Raw genomic sequence first — 18,536 nt, 5'->3', positions numbered from 1 at the left:
GCCCAAGTGGCCAGAGAACCCTTGGACTTATGAACAAACTATGAAGGGGTAACTACTGATTACACAAACAGTAGAATTCTTTTGGCTTAACAAAAACGGAGTTGTTGGTGTGTTGGTTCTGGAGGCGTGTGGATGGCGAGAGTGAGCTAAAACAGAAGAGTCCGAGTGAAGGGGAACAGAAAAATGTGTCTTCCTTAATGTTTTTACTCTAGTTGACGGCCATACCTTTCCAGGTCACATCCATTGCCTGAAGAAAGCCTGTCCCATGTCCCTATTTTGTTTTTAAAAACCACTTTTAAAAAGCCAGAGCGGCATCATTTTCATAGGCTAGATCTGCCCCACAAATACATACAGCATTCTGAAATGGTAATATTTAGCGAGGTTTGCTTCCTCCTGGGGCAACAGTGGGTCATCAGTGTCCCACTCGTATTAAAAGTGGCTGTCATTTAAGCATCCAGCATGATTGCGAACAAGCAGCCCTCGTAAGCAGGATGAACACTGTTAGGCACAAAAGGCCTTGCCAGCTCCCCCTTCCAAGGCCACACTTCTGAACTTCCTCCCACAGGATGTCTGTTGGGGGATTTTTGAATACTTTTATTCTTAGATACTTAGAATTGGCTTTACTTGGATCTCCTATTGAAAGGAAGCATTGATACCTACCTCACATTACTGTTCAAAACGCTCTCAGCCTTAAGAGCTACAGGTTATTAACTACAGACATACATGACAGCGTTGAAACATTTCATTCCAAGTTCCACTTTTTTTGTTGTTGTTGCAAAAGCATGTAATGCTTAGTGCAGGGTGAAGCTGATGCTGCAAAGGAGGAGGTGTTTAGAGAGCAGGAGAAATGGCAGTGCAACCATCAGACATTAAGACCACGGGGCAGGTGTTAGAACTGAAGTTCCTCTGATTGGCAAAGGGAAGTAGATGGTGTGAGCGATGGGGACTTATAGCATCTTGTTTGCCCAGGACTAGCACCAAAAATGAGCCCACGCTACGACTTACGATGGATGAAAGGACAATTGCAATCTCATCGTCTTTTCTTTCTTTTCACCCAAAACTGATCTCACCCATGTCTTGTTGGGCATTGAAAACTGACCAGATTTTCGATTATTTAGACACATGCAAAGTATCTGTCCTTAGCCATTTTCCGTGGGCTGAAAAGTTAAATATTTTCAAATGTTGGAATAACATTTCCTTCCTCCTTTGCTCTCGTCCTGGCTAACAAATCAACATGCTACAAGTCATGTCCTTTCTCTTGGAGGACAGCCCGTGAACAGAATGGTCATGGTGAAGTGCTCAATGATTAAACGCACTGGCCCCAGAAGTAGCAGTGGCTGCCCTCCGGGCTTGCCCAGGGACGTGGTTCATCACATGGTTTTTGCCACATGAAGCCCGAAAAAGCGCAGCCTCTGCCCAAGCACGGAAGGCAACAAATGGAAGGATGAGAATGAAAGGGTGCAAGGGGAGTGGTCGTCCGAGGTCCTACAGCGGTGGCCAAAGCAGAGACTGCAGCCCATCCCGAACCCTCACCAGCCAAGCCCCAAAGCCACACCAGATGGCACGGATGCAAGGAGGAAACACAGATACCTGAGTCCTTTCTTAGGCAAAGTGTTCCTATCAAGGTGCGGGTCACTGTAGGAAAGTTAAAACAAAAATGAGAACTTCAGAGAAGCACAGAAAAAGCAGGCAAGGTGAGGAGGGAAAGGCTACGAAGGGGCTCAAGAGACCTGGAGAAAGAGACTCACTTCACCAGCAGTGCTCCCTTCTCCAGCGGGGCATGCAACTCATCCACGGGGCACCAAAGAAACCCAATCCACGGCCTACGCTGACTCCAGTGCATGCTTTACCCCACGTCAGCAGGAGGCCTGAGCCACTCAACCCAAATTGTTCCTCCTTTTCCACAGGTTCCAAGCAAAACTCAGGGGCTGCCCCACCTTGAAGCAGAGCCTGTGCCTTCAGCCGCCCAGTCGCCCATCTCTGCACCATCGCCACCACCGCTTCTCGGAGAGGGAGATGCCAGCTTCTCTGCACCACTAACTCGGACCCACCCCCAGTGCCACTGGCGATGACTTCAAGTGGGAGAAGGGACTTGTTGGAGGGTTTCAAGAGGCCTGCAGTCTGCATATTTGGAATTCATACGTGAATTCCAGGTCTCTCTCAGTTTCTGCAGCCCTTATTGGATGTAGCCAGGCGCTGAGCCCTGGGCCTACGGTGGGGCATGTTACAACTTGCTGGCTGATAAAGTCAAGGCATTTGGATTTCCAAAGAACAAGGGTTTGAAGGCTTGGTCTGTGAGTCTCACAAAAACAAAGATTTTGCTGTTGATGGGGTGAAGAAGGTTTTCGTTAATTTTTTCCCCCCTAGCATGAAACAACATCTGTGTGCTATGTTTGGCCAAGCCATAGCTCCCCCACACATTTAAGGTCAGTATCCATCTGAGGCCCACCCACAGGGCAGCTAGGGGGGGCAAACAAGCCTCTTCATTTTTAAAGTCTCCACACTCCACATACTCTTTTTCATTATCGTTACAGGAAATGGGCACACAGAACACAGCAGGCTGCAAAACAGAAGAAGCCAAACTGCAGCAAAGGTCTTTTCAAAGGGAGAAGAGCCAGCTGCGTGGGGAGGGGAAGACAGAGGTGAGGGCCAAGCTGCACGGTGGGTGGCAGATCACTTCTGGGCTTGGAGGGGGAGCAGGGGGAGGAGGGGGGGACAAGGGGGGAGCAGGAGCATGCCACAGGAAGGCTGAGATGCAAGTGAGAGCTTCTGCCCGCCCCACTTCAAGTGGCAGGTTTGAGGTTTCTTTCCAAGCTGGGAAGGGAGAGGCCAGCCCAGCCCCACCTCTCCCGGGGCTTCAGCGGACAGCGGAACAGGCCCTCACTGGCATGTCTGGGCGGAGGGGTCACAGATTACACCAGAGCCACAAACAAAAGCAGAAGCCTCAGGCCCACAGCCTCACACACATCTGGCTTGACACAGATGGGCAGGAGAACCTACAGACTCGGTGGGGTCCCCAGCCTACGTGTCATTACCTGTCCTGTTTCCTGGGCAAAGTACTTCTGCAGAACTTAGGGCTAGCGGCAGGGGAAGAGAGAGGGCTAGAAGTCCAGACAGGTAGAAAACAAGAGAAGGCACATTAGATTGGAAGAAAGGGGAGGGGTTGTTATACATAACGATTAGGACATTTTTCTCATCCCCGATGCTGATCCTGGCTTGCTTGCTTTTTGGACACATCACTACTGCAGTGAAATCCAGAGCTCTGAGGAAGCTTCTGGTTTTTTGATTTCCTATCACTGGCCTGCAGCCCTTCGGTAGGAGGGTGTTTGCAGCAATGACCACTAAATCGACCCAGCTACCTAAAGGACATCCTACCACACACCCCATGGCTGCAGCCGGCCACCTACTCTGCCTGCACCATTACAAGGGGAGGAGAAAGAAGCAATCGATGAGCAAACAATAAAATGGAAGGATTTCAAAGGCGGGATGCTATTTCAAATGGAAGCATTAAATCTGCCCCCAAGATACATCCAGCAGCTCCAAGCACTGAGAATAACCCCGATGAAAAAGATAACAGGCAGCAGAGCTGAGCTTAATTCCATCCCAAACTGGCTTCCCTGTGGAAACACAGAAGTGACTAGAGCGAAATCTTCCAGGCAAAGGTGAATTAACATTTTGGATTCCTAACATAGTCCTTTGACTCTTGGAAGGGGTCTGTCTGAGAGATACAGGCAGCCAAATGCACAGCACCAACCTTTCCGACAGTGTGGTCTTCACACTGTTGGTTCTGACAAAGGGAGTCAGGGAGTCGTCCTTAGAGGAGGCGAGGAAGCCCGTGGAAGAATTGTGACTCAGCCCCCCTCCACTGCTGAGGGAGACGTCAATGGATTCACAGCTGGTGTGGAGGCTGCTGACAGACTGGAAGCCCAGGCCGTCCTTGCTAACTGCCGAGGAGCTGCTGGCGTTGGTGCCCCAGGTGAGGCTGTTGGAGGGGCCCGAGTGGGCTGAGCTGGGGCTGGAGGCTAGAGGAGACTGGTTCATGTCCACGTTCTTACTGTAGAGAGGGCTGCTGCTCCCGCTGCTCAGGACACCGCTGCCTGAGGGGGACTCTAAGTTACCTTGCTGGGTCAAGGTGGCATGAGGATTGGAGATGACCACTGAGTTTTTCATGTTTTCAGCTGTGGCGATGGGTACGTGCTTGGTAGGCTTCCCACCAAAGAGTCTGTGAAGAGACAAAGGGTTGTGCCGGTTGAACACCCAGAGCCAAGGGGCTCTGAGCAGTTGAAGTAAGGTGAGGCACAGGTATAAGAGCGGTGCAAGTCCCTGGGGGGAATGCACGGTCATTCCTACTGAAATGACTACAGGTGCTCCATTGGGACCGGCCACCAGACAGTGGGCCTGGACGCTGGTGTACCACAAGGCTCCAGCTTCCGGTTCTAGGCTGCCGCTGAGACCCTAACTCTATTTGAGCCAAAAAGGCAATGGGGGATACTTTTCCACAGAACTATCCATGCTTCGCTTTCTTTCCACGGAGTAATTAGAAATGGCCCTGGCCCAGGAAACATCTAGAGGGAAAATAGCTCTTTATCATCTTTGTATCTATGACTCCAGGCACAAAACAGGCACTCAGTTTCTATGACAGTTCAACTCCAGGGCTTTGGACGCTTTGATCTCTGAGCACAACATGTAGAATCAAGAACCTAAGTCTAGATCTGGGTGGGACCTGGGGAAAAGTATCTTCACAGATTTATCTGTTAGTGAAAGCCCGAACTGAAAGCTGTGTCTTTGAGGGCCAGAGGGCTACCGGTAGGACTATCCAACGATGTACACAGAAACTTTGCTGGGTTCACAAGACATTAGACCAGACACCCGGTGTCAACCATGTCTCTGTGACAGATACACAGAAATGCCATTCCATGTCACCCCTGCCTTCCACCCCCGACTTATAGCCCTAAATGTGCTGACAGAATACAGAGAATGGCACAAATGTCTCCCCCTTCCATTGGAAGAGGGATACCAGGTAGAATCACAGAATTGTCTTAACATCAGGGGGTGATACATGCTCTATCTAGTAAAGCAATTAATTCCATTCACTAAAACTCATGTGGAATAGGTATCTCTGCAAAGTGATGGAACCACTGCCTCTTACAATAGGCAGTTTGCCTTTCCTCCAGCTCCTTAGTAGTGTGAGTTTGCACTTTGTCCTCTGCAAACAATCCTTACAAGTCTCAATTACTATAAAAACAAACGACCGCATCATCAATCCTTGGTGCAGTATCTGGCGACAGATGAGAAATGCTTTTGCCTGGTGACAATTAGAGAATGAAATACACTACTGTAGAATCCCGGCTTTAGAATGCTTACACACGTCCAGTAATGGGGATCTCACTACTTCGAGGGGTAACTCACTCCAGGTGCCAAGCACTTCCAATGGTTAGAAAACCAAAATCGATCCATCTTCTTCACTTTTACTCATTGCTCCTATGCCTGCTATGTGTAACTACACAGAAGCAGCGCATCTTTTGTCTGTCAGTCCTTCAGATCCTATGAAGAGAGCGCTCACACTTCACCTAAGATTTATCTTCTCTATACTAACGCATGACAAGAGCACTGAGAATACCATAACGATTTAGGAAAAATGCAGTTACCAGGATCTAGCTGAAAGGTGTTCAACGTGGAGCCTAGGAAGCTGTATGCATTTTCAAGTATTCTGTTACACTAGCCTAAGGGTCTGGTAAAGTGCTTTTGTAGTCACTGAAGGAAATCTATTAACACCAAAGAGCGAACATTACACTTAATACTTGCGGCAAGAAAATTTTCATTTACAAGGAAATCTGTGAAAACAACAAAGAGCAGCCCAATAGGACCTTCCCTTGAAAAATAATCATTACTAAAATTCTAATAATCAAGTCTAGACAAAGAACAGTGAACGGCTTCATTATACCTTTCCTGTGGAATGCTTCTTCTGAAGTCTCTTCAAACATTCCTATCCATCCCCAAATATGTACATGTGCACATAATTTTTATTTTTTCAACTGCTTGGTGTTCAATCCTCGGGACTCATTCTTTCCTATGACAAGAAGTTTCCTGGGAAGATAGGATGGGATCTGTGCTCTGCTTCTGTACTTTCAGGATGGTCAAGTGGGTATTGTGAGATAACGTGAACAGGCAAAAGTTGTGTACATTTAGAATAAACTGTTTTAAACTGTTTGAAGAACAGTGACTAATAATATTTTCATGCAAAAACTTCCATCCAGTATGGTAAAAGGTAATAGGAAATCAATTTTTCTTTTTCAGAAACACTTCTGCTTTAAGAGATTTTTTTTTTTAAGGAAGCTAAAATTTCAGAGACTGGTTTGGAATTATGCATGAAGTTATAAAAAAGTATGCGGGGAACATTGGACTCTGTGAGAACAGGATCTGGCCAAGATGACTGTCTAGCATAATGATGAAGAGGCTCCGCCACAGAATTAACAAGATAAGAAAAAAACCTATCAGCTTCCGCTGAGCTACCCATCCAGATCTCAGATCTCATTTCGTATGGCAGCTAACTTTGGTTAAGTACTTACTATGGGCCAGATTAATCTTCACAAGAACTCTCAGGTAGGCATCAGCCTCCCCATTTTACAGATGAGGAAACTGAGGCAGAACTGTTAAGAAAGGTTACATGGTGACTAATTAAGGCAGACCCAAAACTGAACCCAGGATGATTGATTCCAGAGGCTTATAATTTTCATCCCAATATGGGAAAATAGTTGACTGCAAAACTGCTGGCAGCATCTGACCAAACAGCTTTATCCTAGGACGGAAGTGAAGGAAAACAGAGGTTTTTTAAAACTAAGAAACAGGAAATTAATCCAGGACACCGGTCCATGTATTCCCGTTCTGCTCAGTGCCATTTACCCACTTACCTGCGGAGCGTGGGAGAGGCCACATCAGGGTACTTGGCCCCTGGCTGGAGACTGGCCTGAGCCGCACTGGACACAGGCTGGGCTGCTGGGTTCACCTTCACTGAGTTACAGGAAGCCACGCTCTCATTGTCCGACGAGATGCCTTTCTCCTTATCCGTCTGGTTGACCAGACCTGGCAGAGAGCTGCCGAGGGCCGTTTTGGAAGGCTCCCTCAGCTTGGGCACCGGCAGGCCTGCTGATTTGCTGCTGATGTTGGAATCTATGCTGCTCGTACTAGACCTGTTTCCAGCCCCATTCCGACTGGTGGACTTACTGGGCCGTGGCAAACTCCGGTACTGCAAGTTTGTCCGGGAGCTGAGAGACAGATACCCATCATCCTGATTCTGAGTCCCATCCATGCTCGTCTTCCGACCAGTAGATCGACCGACAAGGGCAGACGATTTTGGGATTTTGCCCAGGGTAGCTGACCTGCTGGTGACAGTGGCCCCGCTGGCTGTGATCATGGCCAGACCAGCAGCCGAGCCACTCTGCTTCTTGAACCCAAAGCTGTTGGCATTGGCAGTAGACGTCCTGGAGCTGCTGGGGAGGGGCTTTTTGGATTCGTCACCACTGCTGCGACCCGCATCTGATGGGGAGCGCTTCACCTGGGAAGCTTTGGGGGACAGCCTTCCTTTCTCAGACACCTTTGCATCGTCGGTTTTTCCTAAGAGAGAAATCAGCAAGGTTAGCCTACAAACCAGGAAGCCAGCTCACCCAGCTCAATCTGTTTAAAATTCTCCCCTCCTCCAAAGAACTGGTTCACTTTCTCCGTGGGGAACGTAGTACCCTTGGGAAGCAGAGGAAAGAGCATTTTATAAAGACAATCTAGTCTACTACTGTCACTGGGAGCCTTTTAGGAGACCCCACTGATTTTCCTCATTTGCAAAGCAGTCTAAATTTACCCAGAATAAAGCAAAGCCAGCCAATTACTGATGTGTCTGGGGATGAGATCCTACCTTCTACTGATGTTTCTCCCTCTGTCCAGCAAAAAGCTGTCCCTGACTTTCGAGACACCCCTGCCTTCCTGCAAAAACACTGCCCCTGTTTACACACATCCCTACATCAAGGAAAACATCAACTCAACATACCAACAGCTCATGAAAACATGCCCTTAAATAGCCTGCACTGGGTGTGTGAGCTCCTACCCAGCCCACAGCCACATCAGTTCAACACGCCTCAGCACTGGAACCATCTCCAGAGTTTAAAGGCTCTCATGCGTAAGTATTTCCACTTGGAAAAAAGGTAGGGATGGGAACTTTTCTGAAAGCTGGTTATTAGCAGAGTCTACACCCTCAGAAGAAATACTTGAGCATTTGTGGGGACTTGGAAACATCAAGTCCTTGCTAGAGTAACTGCAGTTTTGGTTTTCAAACTGACAGGTGTGGATGTGAGACAGCCTGTGTCTCTTACTCACCGGTTCCTGGGGTCTTGAGCGTGCCCACCGGGGCAGCCGGCTTCGTCCTTGGCATGGTGATGCCCACCTGGGCTGTCATGCCTCGCCGCCACGAGCCTGTCTGGGAGATGACAGGGTTCTTCTTGCCCGATGTGCTTTTGTCGGACTCGTCAGACACGTCCGAGGGATTCCGCCTCCACTTCGACCCCGGCTCCATCTTTATGCCGCTGTCGGACCCTCCGTCGGACCTCTTGACATCATCGCCAGACCACAGGGAATTCCTCTCCACCTGCGAGTGCTTCTCTGCGTCGGTCTGTGGATGAGACTCCAAATTAGTCCGTCCCAGGTTAGGGAGCCTCTGACCCTAGAGCCAAAATGCCAATACACTGGGTGGATTCAGGAGAAAATAATAACTAACTACTTTAAAATGCTCGGGCCTTTGGACTCTGGTTATCTGGTTAGAAAGCCTGGTTTTTTGGGTCTAAGGAAAGTCAAGAATATAAACACGTCCTAGAAGGAAGTGAGGATGGAGAGTAAAAGAGGACAGAAGAAAAAGAAGGAAAGACTCCCATGGAGAACCGTGAGTATACTGAGGAGAAACGGCGACAATTCAGCTACCAACTCTCTGCCACTTGGCGACAAGCCTCCTCTAACTCGGGCGGCCTGATCTCTATCCAGCATCCAGCCTCCTGGCCCGTTTCCCTTTGTTCTGCAGTCTCCCTATCGCTCCACTGCCAGCGAGATCTTTGGATCTAGCATAGCGCCACAATCTAACACACCAAATGAGCGAGCAAACGAGGGCAGCTGTTAGTTCCACTTGAATCGGGGAGAGAGAGGGACTGAGGGGAAACACATCCTCAAAAGCCACTTCCCCCTAATGCTAAAAGCCAGTGGGTGCCTGCTCCCATCCCACCTCTATTCATATGCCACTGCTTTGCTCCTCTTGTGGGGTTTTGTTCAGACAAGGGATATAATTAGCCAGCTTTCTTTGGGAGAGCCCTGACCTACTGGCCATAGAACCCAGGAGGGGACAGAAGTGTGATGTTAATGATTTGCTGCAGTGGAAAAGGCAGAAATCTCATCAGAATGCCTTGGGGGCCTCCCTAAGGGGTGGGGCCAGTTCAAGGAGATGCCAGTAGGGAAAAGCTATACAGAGAATGGGGAAGGGAGGTCAGCGACACTTTAGGGAGATACAAGTCCCATACTAACTACCTGGAGGGGGCGTCATCCCCAAGGTAGGAAATCAAAATGATCAGGTGGCCAGAATCTGGCCTAATGCCTATCACCCAAGAGTAGTACAAATACCTTCCTCCCTGGGATACACTGGCTGAACGGGACAAAAGTTAAATACAGACAAGCAGCCCACGTTCAACTGCCTACCAGCTGCATGGCCTCTTTCATCCTCAACGCCCGCACCCCTTGTGGATTTCACTCATCCTTTTATAGCCACCTTATGAGTTCTTTCATTTGTTTGGTCATTCCCCAAACATACACCGAGTTCCTAAGGGTAGTAGGCCCCTGAGATGTGAGGGGGACAAAAACACTCCCCTCTGTGGCAAGCGCATTATTCACCTGTGGCGAGGGACTCAGACAGAGGCCTTCCCACGTCTGAGCACAGGGCAGAGGCTCGATCAAGGCTTGACGAGTAAATGACTGAGCACAGGAACCCGTGCTTTTCCAGCTCCCGCACACCTGCCCAAAACGATCTCACTGATGCCCGCAACTATCTGAGCACAGAGGGTAAGTAGGTAAGTCTACTGTCTCCATCTCAGTTTTACAGATGAGCGGGAACAAAAGTTACTCCCTCCCTGTCCCAAACACTTCAGCCCATAGGCCTTCCCCTAAACCCTTCCAGTACATTCGTTCCACCAGAATTTCCTCAGTGCCCGCTGTTGGCCAGGCACCACCGAGGCTGAGGATCTGTGGGTAACATTGGTTCCTACCCCTCCTGGAGTCTCTGACCCAGTGAAAGAGGTAGAGATCGGATACATAAACACAACTACTTGAGTAATTGTGAATTATGAAAAATGTTATAAGGAAAAACACAAGGAGTCTGAGAGATAAACATACGCATTGACATAATTTAGATTGTGACGATGGGGGTGGGGGACTCCCAGCAGTCAGGCGAGCCCTTTCTGAAGTAGTACCCTAAAGAACGAGAACAAACTTACTAAGGGAAGAGTTTAGGGAAAAGTGTGCCAGGCAATAGGAGGAGTGTAATAGGGCAAAGGCCCTGAGGCAGGAAAGAGCTTGGCTTTGGAAGCATTCACCCAGCAAGTATTTTATTTACTGGGTGCCACCACCTGCCAAGGTAAGATTTTGTGCCCTCGGAATACTACAATGAATAGAAACAAGTGCACGTCATTAACTTCTGGGAGCTTATGTTCAAGTACATTCTAATGCTTTCTAACATACTCCAAGAGGTACTGAAAATGTAGCACGCACCACATCCTGGGCGACTGCATTCGTTCTTATGATATTCCTATACTTTATTTCCCCCCATCAAATTATAGTGGTACTAAGAGCAGTAGCAGTTAACAACTAAAATTTATGAAGCACTTACTATGTGCTATGCACTGGGCTAAAATGCTTTGCACATAGCACTTAATTTAATCCTCACCAAAACTCTCTGAGGAAGTGACAGTTTATAGTCTCAATTTTACATGAGAAAACTGAGGCACAGAATGAAAAAGAAGAGAGTCCAAGATCACCTGGTGAGGAAGCGGCCATGAAGGATTCCAGGGAGTCTAAGGGCAGAGCCCAGGTTTTTAACCACTTTATGCCACACTGCCTTCCGAGGGGACAAGTCCAAGGACATGGGACGTTCCTGCATGCCCAGCAGCACCTAACACAATCCCTACGCACAGTACATTCTCCTTCCATGCTGCTGGATGATTGTTCCCCAACTCCAACCCTAGAACAGCTCTAGCCTGGCCTCTGGGTGGGACCCCTCCCCATTCTGATTCCACCAATGGCAGGGAAAGGGTACATGGCCCTGGCCCAGGACTGTGGCTTGAATCCCTCCTCTGGAAAGAATAATCACCCCACCATCACATCCCCACCACTCGGTCCAGGGTGGCAGCCTTCCCTGCGCTACTCTGTATAGCGGACACCTGCCCTGCAACACGACTGGCTTTCAGTTCACATCTCCTTAACAAACCCTTCCTGAGGCATGTGCCAGAGCAGGTGGTGGCACCACTAGGGATCAAAAGATGAGACTGTCCAAGCCTCTCTGTTCCTAGAGCTTACAACAGAAGGCCGGCAGGACGGCGGCCACATGGGGATGTACAAAGAGCTGTACCCTCCTCTTTGCTCTCGATGCTTTTGCCAGTTGTTCTCATCTCAAATGGCACCACATTTTGGAAGGGTTTTCCTATTGCCCCTACCTGGAAGTCCACTTACTCATTCAACATCCAAGACAGCAGGTGGGAAAACAGCCATACAGGATGGAGGAGGGGCCTGGAAGACTGGAGAGTTCACCACTGAAGGGCCAGGTTCCTCAGGGGCCACAGGGGCCACAGAAGGGAGGTTAGTCCTCTGAGAGTGAGAGGCTGGGACCCAGGTGGGACCTGAGCAATGGGGGGGTGGGCACATGGTACAATGGTGCTTGGAGTCTGACTTTGAGTTCAAGTGCTGGGTGCGGCCACGCCTTTGCAGTGTGTGACCCTGGAAGAGGCTGTGTCACTTCTCTGAGATCATTACCTTGTGTACAGAACGGGGGCTGTAACAGATGGGGGACTCATTAGTCTCAATGAGCTAAATGTGGAGGTACTCAATAAACAGTGGCCCTTTTGTCACCAACTCTCCCACCTCTGAAAATCAGCACTTGAGCATTTATCCCATTTGTGTCTTGCATTAACACGAAGAGGGTACTTGTGTTTCCTGCTGTTGGGCCACAAGCCTCTAGAAGGACACTGTCCTCGTCACACTCATCTCCCCTGCCAACCGAGATGCTGAACTGGCTGAGGTCTGAGCCCGTCACAGCAGAAGTCATTACCAGCCTGAGCATCGCCACCTGCCCCTTTCTTGCTGGGCGCTGCGTCCCCACACAGACATTCTTAGCTCCCTTAATCCACTGAGCTTGCATTACCCATAGTTTACAGACCAGGAAAATCCAGGAGGGAAGAGGAAAAGTAACTTGTCTAAAGCCACAAGCAGCAGCAACCAAGCAGGTGGGCAGAAAGGGCACCCATCCCGGCCCCCAACCAAACCCTGTCCTACATCCAGCCCAACACTCAGAGAACATCCGGGGAGCTCCAGGCTCACGCAGGGCCACACAGGACAGGAATCCTTGCCACAGAATTTGGGATTTTATTTCCTCGAGAAGCAAAAAATAAACTCACATGGAATTATCTCTCCCTCTGCCACCCCCGACCCCGTATACTTTATGTAAAAAGTCACAGGCTGTGAAAATGAGGAGTCTTACCATGTGCCTTTTTAGCATCTTGGCATCTGGAACTGGAACCTTCCACAGAACTGAGAGGAAATATTAAATGACCAAGGACACAAATGGATAGGTTGAGTGTGTGGGAGAGAGATGTGTGTTTGTTAAAGTCCAATACCTTCTAAAAATAAAATGCTGAAAAATATAAGAGGAACTGCTTTGAAACTACAAACTATATTCAGAACACAGTCAATTTCTAGTTCCTGACATGAACGGAGGAGGGAAGCAGAGGGACCAGTATTCCAGAGGAAATTAAGAAAGAAGGTAACTTCTGAGCAAACTACACATTTTCAGGCAGTGAAAGAACATGTTCAGATAAAGTATTTCCACACCACTGTCACACTCACCCTTCAAGCTGGGTCTAATTACTCTAATTTTCTGGACGAGGAGGCAGAGGCTTGCAGAGGCTGATACACTTACCCAAGGATTTCACAGAGTGAGAAGCTCAACCCTGACTACAAAGTCCACACCTTCTACTGGACACGGCATCCTGGTCTGGCTGCCCAATGGGACTCACCAGCTCCCCTGGAGAAAGCCAGTCAAGAGACTGTCCCATCTCAAGCAGGAGGATTTCTCTTCTCAGCACTGAGCGCAGACGCCCAATGCTGGATATCTGGGCATGTGTGCCCCCTGGAGGGCAGCCTCAGTGCCCCTCAGCGTCCTTGAGGAAAACAGTCGCTCACAGACGCAGGGCCTCCCATCTCTCAAGGACTGTTCCTCTGTGATGCGTCTCCTCCTTCAACTAGCGAAATGAGGCTGTTCCTTAGGCTTTCCAGACCATAACGCCCTTGTTCCTTAGATGTACCGCTTTTTAGCCGTTTCTCAGAGGCTTTTCAAATATGGAAACCTAAGCAGGTAACCTGTCCTTAACCTGTTTTCGGTGACCCGCTGAGCCCCTTTTCCTGCCTCTCCATGCCTTCCCTGGGGCACTGTGTACTGCCCTGGTTCAGGAGAAAGCAGCATGTGAGGAAACCTGAATGAGCCCCGGGGAAGGATGGCAACACATCCATCTTTCCATTGCCTGAGGCTGCTCAGAGAGGAGTAATGGCCCTTAGCATTCCTCCGAGTGGCACAGGGAGGAGGCTGTGATTTACATGGATCCAAATATTTGGAGATGCTCCCTGGACAGGAACAAAGGGATGCCACTAAAAACCCATTTAAAGAAAACATCTCAACAGGGATCTCAGTACCTATTGGTGCAAATCTGCACTTATTTTATTCCAAGACCTACTCTCTTAGTTCTTAATCAAATATTTTAAACTCAGGTTGCTTTAGAGCAAAAACAACCCAATAACTATTAAACCTTTTGTGTCCCTGGAAAATACCGCTCTGATCTTAATCAAAATACATGTATTCTAAAACCTTTTCTGATGTGATATTTGCTAGATGAAAGCAAAGAGCTGGTCAAAGGGGGGGGGGGGCGTGCTGGCATTAACCAAATTCAAGTGTATCAGAGAGGAAATCATTTGTAAATCCCAGGTGTTAACTCTATATCAATGCGGAAAATAGATTGCAACTCCAGCTTTGTGGGGAGACAACAAAGACAAGGAGATTCTTCCCACGCAGTGTTTTGTTGGCTCAGCGTGCACCTTAGGAGCAAGTCTGCTCCTACCTGGCAAGTAAACAGAAGAAACATACTGACTTACTGATCTCTTGATCTCTCTCCTCCTCTCTCTCTCCTGCACTCCCTCTCTGCCTCCATCCTCTCCCACCTCTGAAGTAACTCCAATAACCTGCCTGTCCCTTGAATAAAAAGACCTGGTGATCAATGCCTTGGTTCCCCCACATTAGTGTCTAAGGATATCTGGAAGCGTGGCCGTTATTGATGCTATGAAATTAGAATGAATCTAAAAAGCAGTGTCCACGAGGAAAGGCAACCTGGTAGACGTTACGAAATTTGGCGAATGGTAGGTGGTAGGGAACACAGGCTGCCTAGGGGTTTCTAACTTGTGTCTAATTACTGATTAAACAGTGACCCCTCTGGGGCAGCGTGCCTTAGGGGTGTTTTTTGTTTTTCTTTTTTTAACTTTCTTAGTCAGGTTTAACATTCATATACTGAAGTACACAATCATTAGTACATAGCTTAAATAAATTTTATAAATTTAACATACTTACGTAACTACCACTCAGATAAAGATACAAAATGTTATCAGTACCCCAAAAACCTCTGTGCCCCTTTCATTTGGGTAGTTTTTTTTTTCTTTTCTTAACAACCACCACAACCCATCCTCACTCCCCAGCAATAATTAGAAATGCTGGCTAAAATGCAAACTCAAGAAGTCACAGGTAATCCCAGAGGCAACACCTAATATATTGCATCCGGCAGTTAATGCTTACATTTCTGTGGGACAGACTCACTCCCACACTCTGATACAGCCTTTTTTTAGCCCTGTCCTCAAAGAAAAGATACCGTTGAAAGCAAAGAGATGTCTAAAACAGCTTCCATGGGTACAGAGTGAGAATCAGCTGAGAAAGTTATAAACGTGGAGGGCAGGGAGAGAAAGAAGGGGGCAGTGTCCGTTCTGCCCTCCCAAGGTACCTCTGGGAGACTGTTGAGATCAGGGTTCACCTGAGGCCATCGCCCCCACAGGCGGGAGGGACCCATCAGGAAAAAGATAACAGCCCACATATGCCAGTGCCACGACTGACCAGTCCTGTGCTGGTCACACCCAGCTTGGAAGCAGTTGTGAGGACGGCACCTGGTTTTTTAACTAGTACAATGGGCTGACCAGAACCAACCCCTTTGACCACTAAGGAATGCTGTGAGGACAAGTGAGTGGGCCCTCACAAAACTGCTTTGAAAGCAAATATAAAGTAACACTATATTCAAAACATAAAATCTGAGCGTTTAAAGTAGGGGTAGGAAAGTCAAGTGCCTCGGGGCCTGGATGCCCTGGCCATAGAGGGCGGATACTTGGACAAGTGTTGACTGTTACCATGTGGAGACTGTAGGTTTAAGGAGGCTTTTTCTATAGAAACCAGGTCATTTTCATGTAAAATAACACACTTCAGAAAATTTGACATGGAGTCCAGTTTTATATGGCCAAAGGAATACTATGGGCCATATAAAACCCATCGTCAGGAGGGTGCGACACAGATTGACAGTTCTCAACCCCTGGTCAGGCTGTACTGGTCTTCCCATCCAGGGCTCTCCATCTTTGTTCCCAGCCCATCATGCTCAAGGGATCAGAAACATGTCTGTGGAGGGCAGTGGGTCACAGGGGCTAAGAGGGGACACACACTCCAGGCTAAGGACGGCCAATTGAGTCCAACATTCTATGTTTGTAAAAAAACATGATGAAACTGAGGTCTGGGCAGGAAACGTGGTTTTACCACGGCCACCACCTGACATGTGGGACCTCCCCACTCCCATGTCCAGCACCCTGCTCCCTGCAGGAGAGGCCGCAGCTGGGGGACAAGGGCACAGGCAGCGGGCAGGAGGCTGGGCCTCACCGCGTGGACCTGGGGATTCTGCTCCTGCCCAACAGCCCTGCGGCCCACAAGCCCGAGGCGCTCCGCTGGCAGGGCCTTTGGGGGAGCCTGGGCAGACGCTGTTCCTTACCTGGACATCCAGGTTTTTGCGCGAGGAGGCAGGCGTGTTGGCATAGGAGCTGATGGAGGAGCTGGTGTTGATGTCATCAGTGCTGAGGTTGTCTATGGTGTCGCTGATCCCGCTACTGACGGAGCTGCTGTCATCCCAGCTGCAAGACAGACACATGCTTCCTGAGCCCCAGAACCCCAAGCTGCGCCAGCTCAGGCTGCCAGCTCAGGCTGACGCACAGACACAGACACAGACACACACCGTCCCAGAGGCTGCCGGGGTCACATAGCCCCAGGCAAAGCTCTTGTGCCTCTGAGGTGACTCATCTTCACGGGGGGCCATCCGTCCTTGCTGGTTTGGACTGGCAGCCGGGTGAAGTGGCTTCCCTGAGCAGAGGTGGCTAAAGACCCACCCATCCTCAACTTCACCTTGGGAAATGGATCAAAGCCCATGGCTACTTCCCAGGCCTAGCGGCAGAGTGGGAACAGGGGGTTTGGAGACTAGACTTGAAGGTAGTGAGATAAAGAGCAACAGCACGACTCTCCCTGGGGTCAGAGTGAGAAGAATTTTCATGGCTGCATGAATCCTCTGGACGCCACTCCTGGAATGAAATGCCAAGGGAAGGAAAGCCACAAAAGGCAGCAGAAACCTGTCAAGTCTATTGGTACCTCTCACTCTAACATCCCAGGATACATCTAAAATAGAATGCTTCATTTCCCAACTCTCCAACCCACTGAGACCCACCCGCCACCTACTGCTCAAGTCAAGTCTCCAGGCAATGCTTCTTCTTGCTCCTCCTTACCATCTCACACCTCCCAACACCACCAAGACGTTTATTTAATCCACCATCTAGTCCAACCATCTCTACTTGCAAAACGCATCCCAATGTGCACAGCTCTCCAGCTCCCCCCCCCCCCAAGTTCAAGCTGCTATCAGCTCTGCCTAGGTTACGGCCAATAGGCCAGGTGGGCTCCAGGTTGTACTTCCACTCCCTAACAATCCATGCTCCCCATGGCAGCCGTATCTGAAACATAAATCAGATCCTGCTGCTCCACTGATAATATCCTCTAGTGGCTTCTTGGGTACTAAAAACCCAAATCCTCACCCTGTGACTGGGCCTCCCCCTTCAGTCCTGTCTTTTGCCTGCCTGTGTATACTCACTGGCTCTGGTTACACAGGCTTCCGTTCCTTCTAAGCCAACATGATTCTTGTGTTTGGGGCTTTCCATTTGTGGTCCCTCTTCCTGGACACTTGTCCCTGCCTCCTTTTCATTTGAAGTGTCAGCCCCTCAGAAACGCTGCCTGACCTCAGAAAGGCCTTCCCTGGTCCTTCTATGTACAGTGCTCCCCCCCCAACCCCGCTACCCACCAAGCCTGTTGCATTTTCTTTTGTTTGGTTGCAGGGTGGCCGGTACAAAGCAGGTGCTCAATAAATAAGTTTTGATTTAAATTCATGGGGCTATAAAGTAAGCTTCTAACACTGCCACCCTGTTATGTTCTACTTCATCTAGTGGAAATAGATGCGTACTATTGTGTAGGTAGAGAAACTGAGGCAAAGGAAGGCCAGACTGCTAGGAAAGGTGGAGCAGAAACTGAACCCATCATTCTGACTCTAGAGCCACCCTCTTTGCTGTGACACAGGCGGCATTCCATTATGCCAATTTTCAGTCCACATGGGAACCTGCCCCGGCCCACGCCCAAGGACGAAGCCAAGGCTTGGGAGGCCAGGCACCACCACGTAGGTTCAATGTCACACAGCAGGAGTGGCAGGGCCAGTCTCTGTTCGTAGCTGGGGCTGTCTGACAACAACACACTGAGCTAAGCACATCACCCCACCCTTCGCCTTCCACGTGAGTCTTGCCTGCAAAGCAGTAGCCTGATGTTTCAGAAACGCCGGTGGCTGAGCCTCCCACCCCCACCCTCCATAACTCAGAAGAAGTTCTAGTTTGTTCCACCAGCTTGTAAACATGAGCAGGATGACAAAGGCTTACGGAAAACCCTTTAGCACAGCATTGCTATTTGGCTTCCAAAAGCCCACCCGGAGGGTCCCACAGAAATGCAGGGAAACTGTGTGATGGTGTATCCCAAGTCTGGAGCACAGAGCCAGGAAGCCTGAGGGCTCAGAAAGGGGGTTCTGTGGATAAAGTCACAGGGTCCAGAAGGTCCAGAGGGTCCCAGGCTCTCGAGTCCCAGCAAACTCAGATGATTC

General features: G+C 49.2%; 1 protein-coding gene across 10 annotated transcripts in view; it reads right to left on the bottom strand.

Annotated features, from left to right (window-relative positions):
* NAV2 (neuron navigator 2) overlaps window positions 1-18,536 on the bottom strand; it is a 711,083-nt gene that overhangs the window by 57,238 nt on the left and 635,309 nt on the right. For 6 of the 10 annotated variants that reach the window (XR_012497554.2, XM_074336128.2, XM_074336124.2 and 3 more), the window contains 6 exons: window positions 16,350-16,488; window positions 8,365-8,656; window positions 6,912-7,614; window positions 3,755-4,222; window positions 3,036-3,101; window positions 1,591-1,635 (listed from right to left, as the gene is read on the bottom strand). Coding sequence is in view for 9 of the 10 variants with exons in the window: in XM_074336128.2 (XP_074192229.2) it covers window positions 1,591-1,635; window positions 3,036-3,101; window positions 3,755-4,222; window positions 6,912-7,614; window positions 8,365-8,656; window positions 16,350-16,488 (1,713 nt within the window). In the remaining variant the exon portion in view is untranslated. The remainder of the gene's footprint in view (window positions 1-1,590; window positions 1,636-3,035; window positions 3,102-3,754; window positions 4,223-6,911; window positions 7,615-8,364; window positions 8,657-16,349; window positions 16,489-18,536) is intronic. The other 4 variants (XM_074336125.2, XM_074336126.2, XM_074336127.2 and 1 more) reach the window with 4 other exon arrangements.

Source organism: Rhinolophus sinicus, chromosome 14 (genome assembly GCF_057876585.1).
Source record: "Rhinolophus sinicus isolate RSI-liver-muscle chromosome 14, RSI-T2T, whole genome shotgun sequence".
NCBI lineage: Eukaryota > Metazoa > Chordata > Mammalia > Chiroptera > Rhinolophidae > Rhinolophus > Rhinolophus sinicus.
This window is presented reverse-complemented; position numbering and strand designations above follow the sequence as displayed.